The following is a 20,170-nucleotide window of genomic DNA, read 5'->3' on the forward strand; positions in this document are numbered from 1 at the left end:
AGGGGGAGGGGCGGAGGGGCGGGGCTTCTCCGCCCCCTGAAGCGTTGACAGTCCGCGACGAGCTGCGTTAACTTCTGCACATGAACATGAGCAGCACCGCTGGAGACCACAGCTGAGCGTTCACGGCCACCAGAAGGTGAAGAAGGTAAAGAAGGTAAAGAAGGTAAAGAAGGTAAGCTGCTCTCCGGTCGACCTCCTCCGTGTTTTCATGGACTTTAAACTCCGTGACGTCACCCGCATAAACTGTCTCAGCTCGGGCGTGAGGGCTCGCGCTCCGTCGCGTCGCGCTAAAACAAGAGCGCGCGGAAAGAGTCGGAGATGGTCGCTGACCGGCCGTCCGAAGGTGTGCCACGTTAATAGAAAGTAGTGCACACGGTGGAGCCGACATCAGCACTTCCATCGGGTTAGCTCAGTTCCCGGTGAACGAACGAGTCCCCGAGAGCGTCGACGTAGCTTAGCTAGGAAGCTAAATGCTAACATTGTTATCAGACGAAGGTGCGGCGGAGCTTCGGTTCCTCTGACGTCATCTTCACGTCATCACTCACATGTTGAGGCCCGAAGACTAATCATCATCATCATCCTCATCCTCATCATCATAATAATAATCATAACCCGGCCTGTGGTAGCTTTGTGTTCACATTCAGTGTCAACTCGCACGACAGGTCGCCGCGGCTCCTTCATGAGTTCCGGCCCTGAAATGAAGTCGGACTGGTCCTTAGGTTTCACTTCACTCCCTCCTGGAGCCGCACGGCCTTACTGACACCACACAACAAACAAACAAACATTTAAATAAAGAAAACAACACCTGAAGGAGGAACGGAAACAGGGTCGAGATGTTGGGAATTAAATGGTCGAAGGGGAAAAATGTCCCAAGAAATCTCAGATTTTTACCTAAAAACTGCCCCGATCGTGCTGGAAATGAACTATATCTACAAGTTTCTGCATAAATGTGAACTAAAACATCAGAGATTCACACGAGTCCTAAATTTACACAGTTAAATGAAAATATTCAACTTTATTGCGTATTTAATGAGGAACATGATCCTTTATTACCTGGTGTGGAAACTTCAGGATTAGCAGGTCATTTTTTAAAGGTGAGTTTGAATTAAAAGACATATTTATTAATGTTGGTGGAAGTGTATCATGGCACGAACAGAGGAGGTTTCTGACAAGGTGTTGATTTTAATTTAAATTAATTTGAATAATCAGCCTGAAGGTAGAGAAGCTGCAGTCATGTGTGATTCTCTGAAATGTTTCCACAGTTTGACAAAATGTCGGATTTAGACTCGGACTCTGACTACGACGGAGACTGGAACGAATCCACGCAGCAGCCAAAACTAGTGAGTTATAAACCTGTCAGTTCGTTAGTGACAAATTAAAAACATACAATAAGATCAAATCAAACAAAACTGTTTTATTTTTGTCACTCAGGCATACGGAAACATCATCACCTTCCGTCCGTCAGGTGAGAAACACGAAGTCCTTCACACTAATAGAACGTTAATATGATCAAATATGAGATTGTCTTTAAGAAATTCATTAAATATTTATTGAGTCACAATCGTTGCATGTTAAAATCCAGAATTATGTAATCCGCCGTTTAGATCTGCTGATGATAAATGTGTAAAGGGTTATTATATTTGAGTCACTGCTTTGATGACTCTGCCTTCACGCCTGCTTTTACGTCACAATAAAAGCCTCTGTGTTTACCGGTTGGAAGCTTTTATTGTGAAGTAGCAGGATGAAACGTTAGGTTTTATTTTCATGTACATGGAGCTCAGGTGCAGAAGTTTGAGGGAGTTTATCAAACAATAGTGAGACTGTTGGAGGAAATTACAAATAAATATAAGAATAAATGGATTAAAAGTCAAAGAAGTTGAGTCTTTTAATGAGCTTTGAAGTTTGTGGACACGAAAATGTTATATAACATTATTTAAGGATGTTTGATCAGTGACGTGACATAAATTATGACCCTTCAGAATATTTATTGACACTATGATGCAATTGTTTTTGCTTTTTTTTGGGGGGAGGGGAGTCAGACTTTATGATGTCATAGCTTCTTTCTTTCGTAAGATTGTGGAAACTTAGTAAAATTACAAGCAAATATGTCAGATTGCTTGAAGTTGAGTGAATTGATGTGATAGCAGGATTTCCTGGAGGAACTCCGGGATACGTTAATGTTCAGAGATCAATAATTACTGAGAACTTACTTTATGTATGTGTGTGTGTGTGTGTGTATATATATATTTTTTTATTTATTTTATTTATTTTTGTAACTTTAAAAAAATAAATAAAAAGGAGTCCTGAACTCGCGGCGTCTCTTGGTTGCCGTCACTTCCTGTTTGTGTTCTAAGTGCACGTTTCTGTCTCGTAGAAGAGCTTTTCGAACGATGGAGTCACATCCCCGACGACACCAAGAGAGACGCCGGCCAGAGGATGAAGGTTTGCGCCCTCTGGCTTCCCGTCCTGCTGCAGTACGAAGAGTCCAACACGGCCGCCTGCTGGGCCGTAGAGATCGGGCTCATCAACGCCACGTGAGCGCAGATCTGATGAAGTTGATAAGAACGCGTTGGATCCTGCGCGTGGAGACTAACAGAGTTTGTCGTCATGTCGTTGCAGCGACAGCGAAGAACTGAATCTGAAGCATCTCCGTAAGATAGAAACGGTGGAATCCATCCTGCGAGCGCTGGAGAGAGGAACGGTAAGTTGATCTGGACAGAAAGAACTCCGACCTGCTGGATGAACGGACCGCTGGGGGAAAATACTTCACTGCTTCCTGCAACGCTGCTGCTTATCGTTCTTTAAAGCACTCAGTTTATCAGCTGGGATGGAAGATCAATAAAAATACAGAGGAGGTCAAAGTTCATGAGCAGGTTGTAACGTACCGTTCTTTATGGCTTTGGTAAAACACGACTGTTTTTTGTTGCTATGGCTCCACACCAATAAAATCTGAGTTGAATGATGCAAGAAAATCTAAATTACATTAAAGTGATGCCACTTATATTTAATCGTTTATGATTTATGGTCTGAAACTGCCTTGTTTGTTTGTGTTCCAGCTGAAAAAGGACACGACGAAACAGGTCATCTGGATAAGCAACTTGTTTAATTTGGTAAGTGTGAGAAAAAGACATCTGCAGCATCGAATGCAACACGCTGTCAGCTGATGATTGTTGCGTTCAAAAATGTAGAATCGCTCCCAGGAGGTGCTGGACGACGCTTTGTGCTGGTTGGAACGAACGGGAGAACCCAACATTCGCTTCAAGCTGCTGGGCCTCGGCGCCAAACACACCTGCATCACGGCCCTCCACCTCATCTTCACTGAGTGTAAGACACACACACACACACACACACACACACACACACACACACACACACACACACACAAACAAACAAGACTTTCTGCATCTCCGTGTTCATTTTATTTCAGCAGCGTTCACACTGGATCTCAAACATTCTGGAATTATAAAAAGTCTCTTCCAGACATTAAAGTCCTGGAACATCATGGACTTTAATTTAAATTTATGAAACTGTAATATTCTCCCTCCTAATGGCTAAAATTAAAATATTTAAATAAATTAAAAAAATCTAAAAATAAATGAATTAAAAATAATAGTGAAAATATTAGTAACAGTTTGACATTTATCTTAAAGTGGGAACCCTGTTAAACTAGTTAATTAAAGGCAGAAATGTTCTTTAAATCCGAGCTGCTTTTACAGATGAGTTAACACATGTTGATCTTTTGCTTCCCTTCAGTTGCAAAGTACATCTACGAAATGGCCGGCAACCTGGAGAAGACCATGAAGTCTCTGATGGCTCGACCGGACGACTATCTGATAGAAGTAAGGACTCAATAAAATGATCTGCAGGCTCTCGCATATCTTCTGTTTTCATTTATTACTGATCACTGACGTGTTTCAGACGTTTACTGAGAAATTGGAGACATCGATTAACTCCATCGATCACGTGACGAGTCAGTCAGTTAATCCTGGAATCCATCATGCTTCATCTTCAGTATATTTCTGAGAGTTTTAACTTTACTTTTGTTAATCTATTCCTCTGCAGACATCGTCCTGATTTATTGTTTATTCCCTATAATGTCAGAAAACACTGATAAATGTTCATCTCAGTTTCTCAGGTTTTCAACCGACGTCCCCACTCGTCGTGTTTTATCTGATCCGAACTGAATGTTTCAGGTGTTTTATGTTTTAATGATAAAATTTGCAATAAAATTTATTTTGTTTCTCTTCCAGAAAAGTGAAGAAATGAAGAAGAAAGGAAACGAGAACTTTCAGAAGCAGCAGTACGAAGATGCTGTGAAGTTTTATTCTAAAGCCATCAAATATTAGTAAGAAATATTTAAATGTCTTTTTTTCTCAGACAGAAAACTTTAATGTGGATTTATCTAAATATGTTTTATAAAGTTGAGTTTATTCTGTTTAGTTTGAGTTTATTCAGTAACATATTTGGGGTGTTTTAATACACAGAGGAAACAGAATATGATAAATATTCTATAAACCATCACTGTCAGAAACACAAGATTCACTGAAGGATTATTTTATCAGACTGAATATGTTTCTTTTCCTTCCAGTCCTGACAATCACATCATTTATGGAAACCGAGCTCTGTGTTATATCCGCGCTAAGAAATATCTGTAAGTACCACTCAGTTCATTTATTAGCACCACAAATCTGTAGTTTAATGTGTGGGAACAGTAATGTGATGATGTAATAATAATATTAATAAAGTTCTTTATAGCAAGAAAATGACGTGCACTAAGGGATTCATATAAAAACAGATATAAAGGAACAAAAAAACGTGTGTATAAGAGCATTTGAAAAAAAAAAGTAATAAAGAGTATTACTTATTTAATAAAGAAATACTTTAATAAAGAGCAACAATTTAATGTAAACATTTTAGTCCTTTCAGGACTTGTTCATATCCTTTTCTGACTTCCTCTCTTCTTGTAACGGACTCCTTTATTTATTACAAAGTCATTTATTGCATTGTGGCTGTGGGAGGACGATGGATCCGTAAAATCATTGTGAGATTAAGCAGTTTATTAATTTTGGCATCACATTTTTGATACAAAACCTCAATAACTAGTTTCCTATTTGGCTGAACACTCTTTGAATGTTTCCTTTGTCTAAAAAAAAAAAAAGACCTCATTCTGGAAGTTGAAGACGTGATAAACATTTCCACCTCGCTGCTGTGAGAGTTGTGAAACAGTTCCAGGTTGACTTTCTTCACATTTGTCTGGAGTGATTCTTTAAAAAAAAAAAAAGTGCTTCAAATTCATGTTTTTCAGCCTAAATATTTATATTTTTCTTTTCCAGAAAAGCAGCCGGTGATGGAAAGCGTGCAACGGTGATAAAACCTCTGTGGGCAAAGGTACCCGTCCGTTTCCTCCTCGGTCGTCATGTTTATCACAGAAATGATTCAGATGTTACCGGCAGGATCTTCGGAGACAAATGAGTCGACTCTAAATGAGTCGACTCCAAATGTAGAGAACTTCTTGTCCTCCGCTGCAGCTTCATACTTCCCGTTTTGTTTTTGTGTTTGTTTTTTCCTGCAGGGTCACTACCGCTACTGCGAGGCCTTGTTCTCCTTAGGAGACATTAAAATGGCTCTGGATGCCAACCGCTCGGCCCAGCTGCTGTGTAACGACGACTGTGAGGGGTTCAAAGACCTGGAACAGCAGCATCAGAAGTTCATCACTGAACTCACCGACGTCACAGGTACAAGACACTTTTCTGTGTTCCCTGGTGTCCTCCTGTCGTCCAGCATGTCCAAACCTCATTTAAACACCTTCAAAACAAAAGTGGAAGATAACAAAGTCCAGAAAAGGAGGGAAATTAATAGAATTTACTCTTTTCTTGGGTTATTTTTCATTTTAAGACATTATTATTATTATTATTTCTTACAGATATAAATCACTACTGTGTGATAGTTTGCTGTGTCTCCATATTGAAACTATTTATGTGCTTTCAGGTGGATGGCTGAAGAAACCCTCAAATAAAAGGTGAGAACCTTTGACTCAACGTACAATCAGGATGAATAACAGCTGAGGAACTTCTTTTTGATCCAGTTTCATTTCTTCCACTGCAGTTTTAAAGTGGGTTCGTCTGTATCTCAGCTGCAGTCTGGAAAAGCTGCCAGTAAAATCAACGCAGCAGCAAACAGAGCTTCAAAGGTTTGGAACTCTTTTGTGATTTTTAACCCAGAAAGAGAATATTTTTACACAATCATTAACTTCTATATATTTCATTTCTGGATTTTAAATTTCACTTTCCATTTTCAGACTTTCCTATTTGAATATCCAATTGTGAATTTTCCTTTTTCTTCCCAACATTTACAATAGAATAATTCAACTATGCACTTAATTATTTATAATTTACTTGCCATTTTCTTATTTAATTTAAATTTCATTACTAAATTGCCTTTAACAATAAAAGAATGATTTCAGTGTCTAGTGTTTAACATTTAATTATAATCTAATGATGCTGACATGTAAAAATAGATTCAAGTCCTTTTTTTATTTTTACTGTGGGACTTTTAAAAAGTAAAATAAAACAATAGCCTGGAAAATGAAAATAATTGCATTTCAGCTCCAGTTTAATAATATGACTCATGTTAATGAGTTTACACGGTGTTTGTGTTTGTGTCTGTAGTGTGATGAATGATGATAAATAATTTGTTTTTTTGACAGGGTTCAGAGGTTAAAATGGAAAAGCAGTCTGGTGAGTGTTTTTTTTTTTAGCACATACAGATTTTACGAGCACAAAATAAAAATAGTATGTTTGCATGTTCCTGCCACCTGCTGATCAGTAGAAGAGTTTGTATCCCAACTCTTAACGGCGGCTCCGTCCATCACATCTCTACGACATCGGCTGTATATGGAAGTTGAGATTAGTGAAAAGCCCAAAGATTATTGTTACTAGAATACTGCTAAAGGAGAGAGCTGCTTTTTGTGGCCTTTGTTTAACCTTCGTATAAAAACCTCGTCTTGGAGCTGGATGAGAAGAGATGTGTGACCTTGGAGTCGAGGGAGTGGATGTTTCTCACAGCGCTGATTGGACCCGAGCGAGTTCAGGGAGTCTGAAGTAGCTGGAAGGACGTGTCTAAAATCAAGTAGGCGGCCGGGTTTTGTCTCGGGACAAGGTCGGATCCAGTGTATAAAGAATGTGTTGTCGCTAGTCGCTTCATACCAAACGGGATAGTGTGTCTGAAATGAAGGGCAGGAAAGGCAGAACTGTGACTGTTGTGTTGGGAACACACCCCGCTTTAAATTTCTCTGTTTTATGGAGAGTTTTGCCAACACTCATCTTCACCAAGTTTGTTCTTGTGACTTTTAAAAACTTGATATCTGTCGTTCTCTCCTCAGGGAAAAATGAAAGACCAGCAAAGGCAGAGGGCGGAGCTAAAGGCTCTAAACCATCAAAAAGGTCGGTGGAAGTACTGTTGTTATTAATATTTACATAGACTTTCTCACGGTTTAAAAACCTTCTGCTCAATGTTTTTTTTTTTTAATATATTCAGGTATGCATGGAAATCATGTTCTTTTACTAAGACAATAGTCGTGTCAGCGGTGTGACTTTAATGATATAAAACTAACGGTGTTTTCAGTGAGTTTTCTTCAAAGAATGGGAAACGAGAGTTCAACACGACACCGAAGAAGAAGTCAAAGATCAGAAACGGTCCGGCTGAAGAAGAGGTGAGGCTCTGCTCACGACACTTAACTGGAAGTCATTCACGGCGGAGCTAGGCCTGTTTATACACCTCCTGCAAGGCGTTTCTGGGATATGGAATTCACAATAATGGGAATAATGTCAGGTCGCAATGACCTTTGACCTCCAAAATATAAAAGCTTCATCTCTGAGTCCAAGAAAACGTTTGTGAATTTTTTTTAAAAAGCTCCATGAAGGCGCTTCTACGATATGGAATTCACAGTAATAGGACGTACCTGAGGTCACAGTGACCTTTGACCTCCAAAATCGTATTAACTTATTGATGGGACCAAGTGAACATTTGTGCCAAATTTGAAAACGTTCCATGAAGGGGCCCTTGAGTTATTGTGTTCACGAGAATTGGACTGACAAACAAGCCGTAAACATAATAGCACGAAAATCCTTGTGACAATTATTTTTATGACAGTTAATCGTCAACTAAAATTTCCTGGTTGGTAATAATTGAGTTGGAGCTTCCTCTGGGTACCAAACAGTGATCCTTTAATAGCATATATATAATCCAGGAACCGGTATCAAAGTCAGCCAGTTGGACCGATTCTCTCATTTGACCAACACGTTGTCTTCATCTTCTGTCATGTGTTCAATGTTTTCTTTTTACATGCCCAGGAATACTTTATGAATCCTGACAGTATCATTACATGATTGGCTGACCCGTTGCCGTGTGTGTTCTCCTCACAACCAGCAGGTGGCCGATGGTAAAGCCGGAGTGTGTAAAGACTTGATGTTGATGGTGCAGGACGCCCACATCGCCCTGACGGACCTCCGCAGCCGCAATGCAGCGCAGGCCTTCAGCAAGGCGCTGACCTTACTGGAAACCATCACACCCAAGGTGACCACACGGAAGACCTTCACGATTTACAAGCAGAAGCAGAGAGTTTCCCAACTCGGTATCAGCTAATCAATACTGGTCAAGAATTCGATTTACTGGTGAATGAACCAGGTTCCTGCTCTTCTTTCTTCAATGATCAGTTTTAGAACTCAAAGTTTGTTTATTTTGCCTTTTCAGGAACTCGGACTTTCCACACAGGACGTACTGTTGTTGCTGTTTGGACGAGCGACGGCTCTGACAGAAATCGGCCAGCCTGAGGTCAAATCTTTGGTTCATATCGTAGCTTCTACTTCTGTCTGCGGCATTTGGAAAACAAAAGTTGCTCCATTGGTCGCCAACAACTAAAAGTTAAATCTGCTGAACTCATGTTTATGTTGTGTTAAACGGGCAACAAGTGCTAGCTGTAAGATTTATTAATAACTTGTTCATCTATTTGTCGCTGCTACAACTGTTTGTATGGCTTCATCAAGCTTCGCAACATTTTTATACCTCCGCAGTTTTGATAGCTTTAGTCGTAGGCGTTATGTTTTGGGGTTGTTTGTCCATCTTCTGTTTGTGAACTCAATATCTTAAGGCTGCCTTGATAAAAAATTTTGGCACGAATGTTCACTTGATCCCAAAGACGAGCCGATAAGATTTTGGCGGTCAAAAATCGGAGACCTCACGTCTGTTCCACTCTTGTGAATTTCATATCTCCGAAATGCCTTGAGGGACATTTTTTAAATTTGCCACAAATATTTTCTTGGACTCAAGGATGAACTAAATAGATTTTGGAGGTCAAAGGTCAATGTGACCTCACGTCTGTCCCATTCCTGTGAATGTGACACCATAACTGAAAAGCAAAAGGTGACCATGTTTCACATTTGGATACTGAATCGGCGAAACTAATCCTGAGTGTGAAACTGATCGAGTTGGAACTACATTTCAAAACAAATGCTGTAGTTCAACTTCATTGTGCTTGGCCACGCCTACTGGTCACTGATTGGTCAACCCTTCAGAGTGACTGAGCGAACCTTCCTGCAGGGTTTCCAGACTAACATCACAGTGTAAATTGAAGCCATAAGCGATATGCTAACTTTCCACCTCCAAATCTTTTGGTTCCCACAGAAGACATATTTTCTGACAAACAACCCCGAGACACAGAAAAATATAATAAGACCGATGAGCTCTGTAGTTCTTAACATTTCTCAAACAGGAGTACGTGGGGCTTCTTTTGGGGACTATTTTCAGCAGTGTTTACAGCAGCAGGACGTCCACCAGACTTGCACTAATATCTGCTATCGAGACGTGTGAGTTTCCTTTTGTCTTCATTCAACACAGGAACTTGCAGAAGCACAAAAGCTCCTGCAGAAAATGAAATCATTCGAGGAGAGGATGTTTCAGTGCCTGGTTTACTACGCCATGGGGAGGGTTTATCTCAGAGAAAACAGGTACCGAAGCTTCGACCGTCTCATCATCGTCACACCTTTTTCTACCACTTCTAACTGCACATGTGCTTCTCTTCGTCGGGCAGGTTTGCAGTTGCTCTGGAGAAGTTTTCAGATTCCCTGCAGATGGTGAAGAATCAAATAATGCCGGGTAAACTCACCTGGCCTTTAACTAAAGAGATAGTCAAAGAAACACAGCCAGACTTTTTCAAGGTATGGTGTCGTCGCAGGATTCTGTCTTAAAGCTCGCTTCGTAGGATGTGAGTGAGGAATCCTCGGGTTGACTGCCGCCTGGTTTGTCTTCGTAGGAAATGCTTGAAGACGCTATAGAATTGTGCAAATTCCCTCCTGTTCCCGATGCCTTTTGTTGTCTTGACAAATGCCTCGGCTCATTAAAGGCTGAAATCTACTTCAACGACCCAGATTTTAAGGTAAATGGCCGCCAATCACAGCAATTTGGAACTCAAATATCTGATGAATTTTAAACGCATTTCCTTCTTTCCGTAGGGCTTCATTCAAATATGCTGCTGTCAGAGCTGCACGGTTGATTATCACATCGCCTGTTGGAAGTCTCTGAAGACCTCAAGTTTCTCTGACAAGAATGAAAAGGTGAATTCAGACTGAAACAGAAACTTTTCTCTGTGAACAAAGCCAGAGCAGCTGTTTGCCCTCTGATTCCAGATTAAATTAGTTTTTTGTGTTGCAGGATTTCCTTCAAGAAGCATGTTTGACTCCAGACTGTTTCGGACAAATATGTAGTATCAAAATCTACGGTCCAACGGGCCTGGTGAAATGTAAGGTAAGATGAATCTCCGGAAGGTGAAGTGAGCTTTTAGATGAATCACATGATTATCAGTGACTTTTAATTCTTTTTTTCTCCTCAGTTTGAAGCTTCAATTTCTAAACCAAAGACGCAGAAGAAGCCAAGAGTGAATCAGAAATGTACCAGGTGAGGCTTAAAGGCGGGTTGGACCTTGGGGTTTGTTTCTGGTTCAGAAATCAGACAGCAGCTATGTAATCTATATTTTTATAAAACTAATGTGACCTGGTGGAAGGGGTCTTTCTTAGTGAAGAACCTAGAAGGAATTAAAGAACTTTATCGTGAGTTTCATCTCATTGTTTTACATCTCCGTAGTCTCAGTTCTCTTTTATAGTGTGTGATTTGGGTGTGGCAGGCAGCTATTTTTAGTTCCTGCTTTTGAAACACCGAAATTCACCCCATCGCCATGGCAATGCCCTTCGATGACAGCTCACGGGCTGCCCAGTGTAGCATCATCGAGGTCTCAAGGCTTTTCTAACCCAATTTAGGTCGATTTGATCAACCTGCCAGAAGAAGCATGTGGAAGCATAAAACGTGTAATTTCCTGTTGCCAGTAGGTGGTGCTATGAGTATGATGGAATACTGCCATGCAGCGGTCTTCAGGCCGGGACTTTTATAAAAAAAATTTTTTAAAAAGAAGTTTAGGCAGGATCAGACCGTGTACGTCAGATTACAACAATTTACAGTTTAATGGCGCAAAATGGCCGCCAAGCCACAGATAACGATATCAAAAGATCAACGATAACAAAATCTTTTTATGACTTGTGATTCGAAAGGTGTTCAGATTGGACACACCAAATTTCAATTCTGTCTGATGAATTCTGCAGGAGGAGTTCGTTTAAGTACAACACATGCAAATCGGCAAAAATGGTGACTAGATTAAAAATTGCCGACTTTCTGTTGCATTTTGGTAATGGCGCCAAGAGACTTTTTCGTAGATCTAGGTATGTTACACATGCCTACCAATTATCGTAGATGTAGGTGAAATTTGTCATGAGGGCTGCACTTTAGAGGACGCTAGTGGGCCATTTTTCTGCCAGTTTCACGAGTTTTTGAGCCCCTTTTAGCCCTCAAAACACGCAATTCATTTGACCTTGCACTACAATAAGGCCTCGGTGCTTTGGCCCTAGTTAGTGAATGTCGTCGGTAGTGAGAGCAACACGATGTCGACAGATCGTTGTCTGGTCGGGCAGTTCAGCGATCTGTGAAGTCGTAGCTCTGCGGGAGCTGCTGCTCTTATAATGAAGTTGGATGATCAGCCTTTTAATTGTGTTCCTCCTCTCAGCTGCTGGATGTGCTGTTTATCACCAGACTGCAGGTTTAACACGGTTTGATTTATTCTCACAAATCATCTGAACTTACAGACGTGTCCCAGTGACCTCTGATAAACATCCACATGCTTCCCGTCTTCAATTAACAAGTCGTGTTTAACTACAAAAGCTGTTGTACTCTCCGTTGACAAGTACTTTGTTTCTAAAGAGTTCTTTTTTTCTTTTCAGTCTAAAGAAGTTAAAATCAAAGGAAGAGCACAAGCTGAAGAAGAAGCTGCATAAACAGTCGTTTCAGGATAAGCAGGCGATCAACGATGAGATCCTGCAGAAGAAAGAAGAATCGGCAACTCCGGGTCAACAGAAAGCCTGGTTGCTGTACAGGGATCGAGTTCTTCTGCAGATCTGCCAGAACCTGGAGCTCCTGCGGGAGGAGAAGAACCTCCACGTCTCCGCTCTGACCGCCAGCCTGCAGCCGTGGCTGGAGTTGGACTCGTCCAGGGGGAACCAGCTCGCCGGGAGGATCCTGGACTGGGAGCGGGAGCCGCTGGACACTCTGGGTCACGCTGTGGAGCTGCTGCTGGAGAGGAAGAACCGGGTCTGGGCTCGTGTCTTTATTCAACTGCTCAGTAGCTGTGTGGGTGTGAATCCTAAACTGAACATCTGGGCCTGCCGGCTCAACGATGCAGGTCAGCGTTTAATCGTGTTCCTCAGGAAGTCCTGCACGTATCACGGTGATGCACACGGAGCAGGATGTCGTGTCTTGATCAACGTCATCAGAGAGTTCCACACGTTAACGTGACCGCTGGTACGAGAACATTTGTGATGTCAGTATGGAAATCTGAAACTGGAGCAGAGAAACATCAGATTTTGTTGTCAGACTCTGGAAACGGTCAACAGAGACGCTTGAAATGCTTCAGAAAGTCTACGGCGATGAAGCGATGATCAGATTTTGTTGTAAAAAGTTTGGGGAACGGGAAATAACGCCCTGTGAGCGGGTGTCTTGTCATATTGGAGAAGCCCGTTGCCATGGCGACACAGTTCAGGTGGTTTGTGGTCTGGGTTTCCAAAGATGCAGCAACAGACAGGAAACTGAAACAAAGTGACAAAAGAGGGAAGAAGAGCACACAGACTAAATACAGCAGGTAGGGAAGGACCATGAGGGACAGGTGAAACTAATCAGGGGGGGGGCCAACGGTCATACAAAGGACAGGAAGTGAAACAAAGCCAGACAACAAGAGGTGAGTCATTTCAAAATCAAACAGGAAGCACCAAACCCAGACTGACCTGAAGACTACGAACCAGAACGGACTGTAATCTTGTGCTGATGTTGATCAAGAGACGACACTTGGAATACTTCCTGCTCCGTGTGCATCACTGTGCTGCGTTCAGGAACACTGAACTTATTGATGGACCCTCGTATCAGTTTACGAGTTTAGCATCCGTTTTGAAGCCTGACCGTTTACTTCCTCTCTTCTAAGGCCTGAATGCTGCCCAATCTTTCATCGAGCGTCACGCAGCACATCTGGAGCAGCTGGACTTAGCTCTTCTGCTGCCCTTCAGCCCGTTGCAGGACATGATTATAGAGAAGCTCGGCGCTAGGCAGGAGCTGTTTTCTAGCATTGGCTTGACTATGACTGAATACCTAAAACAGGCTCCGCCTCATGACATGAGACTCTTCATCTGGACTCTGGAGGAGCACAGAGACGACTATGTCTCCTGCCACTCTATACTGGATGAATATTTTGATATGATGGGTACGTATCTGGAGCCTGAACGTCTGACTGGACAGCGTTTGCTCTTACGTCCCGAGTTCACGTTTGCTCTTTGTTTTTCAGATGGACATTGTTCGGTCTTAAAAAAGTCTGATGAAAATCAAAATGTAAGTCCTTGGAAACCTTATAGCATGTTTTATTTTTATTTTCCTTCGCTTGGTTTTAACCATAAAATCGTACATATTTAATGTGATTTAAATCTGTGTAACAAAATAACATCTTAACGTTACCGAACCGACGACACCGTTCGAGTTTCAGAGATTAACGCTCATCGAACGTGTTTTCCTTTCAGAATTCTCCTATGAAGTCTAAGAGTCGAGGCCGGAAAAAGAAACAGAAAGAGCCAAAGGTCAGAGGTCGGATTGTTCGCTGCTGCTCGTCAGAACGTGTTAACGTCACATGACTCTGAAGTGTTTCCTCTCTGCTTCCTCTCAGGGTGTTATAGTTTTGTCTGGCATGAGAAGCGTAACTCCAAGAGAGGAGTGGGACCAAGACCTTTTAGAAGACGACTCTTTGTGAGTTTGTTCGGCCTCGTTGGATTCGGACAGTTTGTTTGTTAACTCTGATTGTTGAGCGTTGGTGACGTCGAGGTTTTCCTCCGCAGATCATTCCTCGACCCCGTTGATCCCTTCGGCGTTCCCAGTCGCATTCGAGAGCAAGTGGCCGACTTTGAGGTCCAGTACAACGACACCCGACGTGGAAGTCACTATAAAAAGATTTTGGACAACAACCCCGACCCGACTAAAGAGAGTTTGTACGAGTGAGTTTCAGCGACAGTCCAGTTTTTATATTGTTGAAAAAAATAGAGGCAATGCTTACATATTTGTTGTAACACGTTTTCAAATGTAACAAAAAGAAGGATATTGGCAAGAAATATCAAAATTAGATAAAAAAAAAAAAAAAAAAAGTGGATCAATAGGTTCAGAGACCGTGACGAAGCAGCAGGAAGCAACAACCTTCATGAGGACGTATTCAGAGTTCAACATCACCGAGTTCCTCACGTTAACGTGACCGATGGTACGAGAACATCTGATGTCACCGCGAACCTGAAACTGCAGCAGAGAAACGGCTGATTTTTGGGGAACATATTTGGGAACCCAACCTATATTTTAGAGAAGCTTCAAAACGTCCCAGTCGAACTTGGTTTTGACATTCTAGCAACCAGCTATCAAAGTTAACAAAATACTAACTTTGCAAAAAAAAAAAAAAAAAAGAACAGCTAAACTCAAGTTAACAACCAGCTAACAACGCTAACAACCCTCAGACTCCTCAGAAGGTCTCGGTAGAACTCGGTGTTGACTGTCTGACTCTGGGGAACAAATTCACGGTTGCACAACCCCACCGACGTTATGAAGGTCGTTGCTTCCTGCTGCTCCGTGCGCATCACTGTGCTGCGTTCAGGAACACTCTGAACCTTTTTGATCCACTCTTGTATGTTGACACTCGATCCCAGCTCTTCCCTCATCCTCCCTCTGCTGCTTTTCACCTGAATATCCGGATGGTCTTCTTCCCTCTGCAGCTACTTCGATCAGATCCTGGATGAGCACGGCCCCCTGGTGGCCGAGGACCCGCTGCTCACGGGCGAGCTGGATAATTTCCCCGCCGTTGCTCAGCAGAAGATCCAGGAAGCGGGCGGCTTCGAGCACTTCCTCCTGGAGTCCCTCCGCTTCATAAAGATGGGGCGGTGCATCGGGCTGGCCAAGCACGCCGTGTCGCTGCAGCAGGCCGGTCACGGAGCCGGCCTGGACGACCTGGACGACCTGGACGTCGCCGTGGACGATGGTTCTCAGCCTCCCGGTCTGCATGAAGCCTCAGGAACTGGTTTCTATTTGAACATTTATTCCTCCTCCCAGACTGAAGTCCATCCCATCCTCCCAAACCCGTATGTATTTGAGTATCCGTCGACAGGAAGTCAACCCCGGACCCGCGGCGAAATTCAGCAGCTTTACTTTTTACCTCCTGACGACGAGGAGCTGGACCTTTACTCCGCTGAGGCGGGTCTTCAGGATCCGACTACCGATGGAGCCGCTTCGATGACGGCTGATGAAAACTTTGGGAAGAGACACGCAGCAGTGCAGGTGAACATTTCACCACCTTTAAATACATCGAATGGAATATTTAAAACATGAGGAATGGCTCTGTTTTACATCATCCGTTGTTGTTGTTGTTGTTGTTGTTGTTGTCGTCGTCTCAGGCGTGTCAGGACGCCATGAGGAGTGTCGCGGTTAACACGGAGCTGTATGAGCGTTTCGAGAGCTGCCAGGTGAGTTACATCATCATCACATGTTCAACTGGAGCCCGGATGATTGTTTATTTATTTTAATTCATCAAAACACAAATTTAACCATGTTGATACAAATCAAGTAGGTTTTTTTATTTTGACTCAAACATGTTTGGGGGCGTGGCTGTTTGATTGACAGGCCTGGGGTGCATTCAGATTTCAGGTATAGGTGGGCGGGGCATAGTGTCCAAATATGGTCACTTCTGGCTTCACAAAAACGACAGATGACATTACTGTTGTTTGTTGTTGTTTACAGTCTTGTTGTTGACCTTTTCTCCAGGGCGACCTCATCAAGAAGGAAAAGAGCAACAGGAAGTTGGAACAGCAGATCGAGGACATGACGAACAGCTTTGACGTGGTGGACCCGGCTGTCAGAGAAGAGCTGGGCTCGCTGGAGGAGGACATCCAGAAGATCACCGCTAACATCCAGGTGGGTTAGAGTCACACGACTCCTTCAGGAGGAGGAGATCTGAAGAGCTCATCGCTGTCTGCTCTCCGTTGTCAAGGTGACCAACACGGAGCTGTCGCTGTTCCAGCACAAGCTGGAGGAGGAGGTGAAGAAGGACCAGAAGGAGAAGAAGGCCAACCAGGAGGTGCTGAAGTCCCTGAAGGTGGAGACGGACGAGCTGGTGGAGGAGCAGAGGAGGTGAGACGGAGACGAGGACGTCCGTCTGAAGATGAATCTGAATCTCTGCATCCGGCGATGACTCATCTGTTTGTGTTCTTCTAGTCTGTCCATCACCATCCGGGAGAAGAAGAGCAGCTACGAGTCCAGGCTGAACGAATTCCTGGAGCTCGGGTGGGTTCTGACGGAGAGTTTGAAGTGAAGCAGGAACTAAACCACGTCTTCCCCCTCTGACTTCTGTCCCTTGTTGTCGTTGCCACAGCAACCAGTCGGCAGCAGAGAAGATGAGTCTGGAGGACGAGATCAAGCGCTGCGGAGCCTTGTTGGCCTCGGCCTCCAGGAGGTCCGGTACAGCCCAGGTAGCTCCGACGCTCTTCACCTGCCTCGTTAACACGTTATGGATCCGTGGATGTTCTGTTGTCATGACAACATGTTGGATATTAGAACCGGATCTTCTTCTGCTCGCGTTGTTCTCGGCTTGTCCGTCCCGTTCTCGTGAATATCTCCACAACACTTTGAGGGAATCGGGTCAAATTTGGCAGAAACATTCACTCGATTAGGAGGATGAACGGATGGAATTTTGGCGGGAAAAGGTCAAAGGTCAAGGTCGCTACAACCCCAATTCGACACACGCACACATGAACATGATATCAGGAGCAACTGGATGGACTTTCTTCAGATGCGACACAATCGTTCACGCAAGGATGAACTTTTTTGAGTTTGCTGGTCAAAGGTCAAAGGTCGTTGTCAGCTGACATTAACCCATTAATGTGAACGCAATTATTTTAAGAAACGCCTTGAGGAAGTTTGTCACAAAAGTTCTTCAGACTGAAAGACATCTGAAGCTTTATGTTTGTCCTCCAGCTGTCGGTGGTGGAGAGCAGTCGAGATCAGCTGCTGCACGGATTCTACAGAGAGCTGGCAGACACCAAGACCTTCCTCAGCAAACTGGACGAGGCAGTACACCGGTGAGACACCTCAGAGACACACCTCAGAGAGACACACCTCAGAGACACACCTCAGAGACACACCTCAGAGACACACCTCAGAGACACACACCTCAGAGAAACACACCTCAGAGACACACCTCAGAGACACACCTCAGAGACACACCTCAGAGACACACCTCAGAGAGACACACCTCAGAGAGACACCTCAGAGACACACACACCTCAGAGACACACACCTCACCACAGAGAGACACCTCAGGTCCTGATGGACAGCAGGTCCTCTGCATGGTCTCAGCTTCACCTGTGATGTCCTTCATTTCTGCAGAAACCCAAACCAGGAGTTGGACCAGATCCGGATCAGCTGCAGAGCCAAAGTGGAGGAAGTGGAGAAGAGAATCTCGAGCGCTGAGGTAAACGGACCGACGGACCCCGAACGACCGTTCAGTTCTGGAGAACCTGACGGTTTTTAATTGATTCCAACCAGATTAAATTCATATTTCACGTTTCTTTAATCAGTCGGCCTTCCTGTCGTCCACAGCAACAGTACCAGGAGCAGATGGTTCAGGTGAAGAACGGACGCCGAGTCAGCGAGCTGCTTCCCGTCAGCGTCGGCAACCAGCAGGAAGCTGCAGCGGCACCGGTAAGACCTGTGACTCCTCCGTCGCCATGACGACGAGCTGCTGCTCCGCCTCTGATTTTAAAGTTCACCTTATTGGTTTTATTTTGATGTTTTTCACATTGTTTGTTCTGTTCTCGTTAACGTGAAATCTCCAAAACGAGTTGAGGGAACTTCTTCAAACTCTGCAAAAACCTTCACTTGGTACCAACTGATGTGATTTTAGTCAAAGGTCGAAGGTCACTGTGAATAATTAAAGTTCTGACTCCGGACGGGTGGACCGTTTCCTGTTTTTCTCGCAGCTCTCTGCAGCAGCAGCTAAAAACGTGGCTCCTCCGCCTTTGGCTCCGCCCCCCAAGCCTGCCGCCACGCCCCCAGCCAAGGCTCCGCCCGCTCCGACTCAGCTCAAACCTGCGAGCAGGACGCTGGAGCCTCCGTACGGCACCGTGTTCGACAAGGCCATGGAGAGCCTGAGCACCATGTTCCCCGACTACAGCCGGTAACCGCTGGTTCCGGTTCACATTTGAACTCCGACAGTCCGAACACACGTACTGATGATTTATTATCTGGGTTTCAGCTCCAACCTGATGAGGTTCCTGCAGGAGCTGCGGTCCTCCACCGGGGGGAGTCTGAGCAGCCTGGCTCTGCAGGAGGTGGTGAGCGGAGCCACGATGCTCATCCTCGACCACCAGGTACCCGTCTGCTTTTATTTTATAGGTTCATACATATAACATAATAAATAATCATAAATTATCAGGATGTTCTCAGATGTAACTTTAATGAAGCATCCGTTGCTTAAAAGTCCGATTAGATCATATTTTCTGGTGAAAACATCCTTTAATGACGTGGACGAGGTGTTTGGTTGAAACTGCTTTGACTAACGTCTCTGAACACACCGACTGTTTTCTTCCTCTTCCTCTCAGGACCGACTCAGCTCTGCCCGGTCCAACGTCGTGGGTCGAGGGAGTCCGGCTCAGTGTGCCACGCCCCCTCTGGCGATCCCCCCTCCGGTGTGGCAGCAGGTCCCACCTCACAGGGCCTCAAACTCCAAGGGGGTGAGTCCAGAATCAAATCGGACCTCCAGACTTTTATTCATTTATTTATCACGAGCGTCTTTAACCAGACGAGGTGTGTGTGTGTGTGTGTGTGTGTGTGTGTGTGTGTGTGTGTGTGTGTGTGTGTCGCCTGCAGCTGAACATGGAGGACCCGTGCATCATCTGCCACGAGGACATGAGTCCAGAAGACACGAGCGTGCTGGCGTGTCGACACAGTTTCCACGACAAGGTGACGCCTTCGTCATGTTATCATTTCAATAAATACACCGTAAGTATGAAGTTTGATGATGATGATGATGATGATGATGATGATGGTCTGTGTTTCCTGCGTTCAGTGTATCCGTTCGTGGCTGAAGGAGCAGAGCACCTGTCCCACCTGCAGGAATCACGCTCTGCTGCCCGACGACTTCCCCGCGCTGTCCGGGAGGAGACGGCCGGCGCCGTGACGTCGTTCTTTTTCTTTTTTACTTATTTAATCCAAATCTAAAGAAGCTTTGACTTTGTTTTTTGTTTTTGTTTTTCTATCTTAAAGGTGTGCAGAGAAGCACTGATTTATACTCTGAAGAAATAAACTTCTCTTCTGTTTGAGCTCCTCTCCTGTGTGTTTGTCTCACGACGTGAAGGAACACTGAAACATTCATCTGCAGTTTACGGACTTCTTCTTTTACTGCGTCGTCCAAAATAAGGAAAACATTAATACTGTAGCATCTCGTCCAAATTAATTTGCATGTTCCTGCAAAACTAATAAACGTGAAGTTTGTTGTCCATAATATGGATGA

General features: G+C 43.9%; 1 protein-coding gene across 6 annotated transcripts; it reads left to right on the forward strand.

Annotated features, from left to right (window-relative positions):
- Window positions 1-42: 42 nt before the first annotated feature.
- On the forward strand, window positions 43-19,979 carry ttc3 (tetratricopeptide repeat domain 3). Of its 6 annotated transcripts, none has more exons than XM_069709774.1 (46): window positions 43-163; window positions 1,263-1,340; window positions 1,432-1,465; window positions 2,375-2,534; window positions 2,620-2,701; window positions 3,057-3,110; window positions 3,189-3,324; window positions 3,754-3,839; window positions 4,251-4,345; window positions 4,589-4,651; window positions 5,334-5,388; window positions 5,573-5,735; window positions 5,989-6,019; window positions 6,106-6,190; window positions 6,707-6,737; window positions 7,382-7,442; window positions 7,624-7,711; window positions 8,431-8,574; window positions 8,752-8,832; window positions 9,895-10,004; window positions 10,088-10,214; window positions 10,310-10,432; window positions 10,509-10,610; window positions 10,708-10,800; window positions 10,886-10,950; window positions 12,107-12,139; window positions 12,321-12,778; window positions 13,571-13,846; window positions 13,928-13,971; window positions 14,157-14,213; window positions 14,300-14,379; window positions 14,469-14,624; window positions 15,384-15,942; window positions 16,059-16,127; window positions 16,426-16,575; window positions 16,652-16,791; window positions 16,876-16,944; window positions 17,033-17,129; window positions 17,635-17,738; window positions 18,046-18,130; window positions 18,259-18,360; window positions 18,639-18,835; window positions 18,914-19,028; window positions 19,260-19,391; window positions 19,528-19,620; window positions 19,727-19,979. In XM_069709774.1, exons 2-46 carry the CDS (start codon window positions 1,272-1,274, stop codon window positions 19,835-19,837), a joined length of 5,265 nt encoding a protein of 1,754 aa, XP_069565875.1. In that variant the 5' UTR covers window positions 43-163; window positions 1,263-1,271; the 3' UTR covers window positions 19,838-19,979. The 6 variants fall into 6 exon arrangements, with proteins under 6 accessions (XP_069565875.1, XP_069565876.1, XP_069565872.1 ...); XM_069709771.1 differs by having other exon boundaries at window positions 49-172; window positions 8,428-8,574; XM_069709770.1 differs by having other exon boundaries at window positions 49-163; window positions 8,428-8,574.
- The last annotated feature ends 191 nt before the right edge of the window (window positions 19,980-20,170 follow it).

This window comes from Brachyistius frenatus, unplaced genomic scaffold, assembly GCF_029030835.1.
Source record: "Brachyistius frenatus isolate BFR_SWC_R1_liver_20210118 unplaced genomic scaffold, ASM2903083v1 Contig_84, whole genome shotgun sequence".
Lineage (NCBI taxonomy): Eukaryota > Metazoa > Chordata > Actinopteri > Embiotocidae > Brachyistius > Brachyistius frenatus.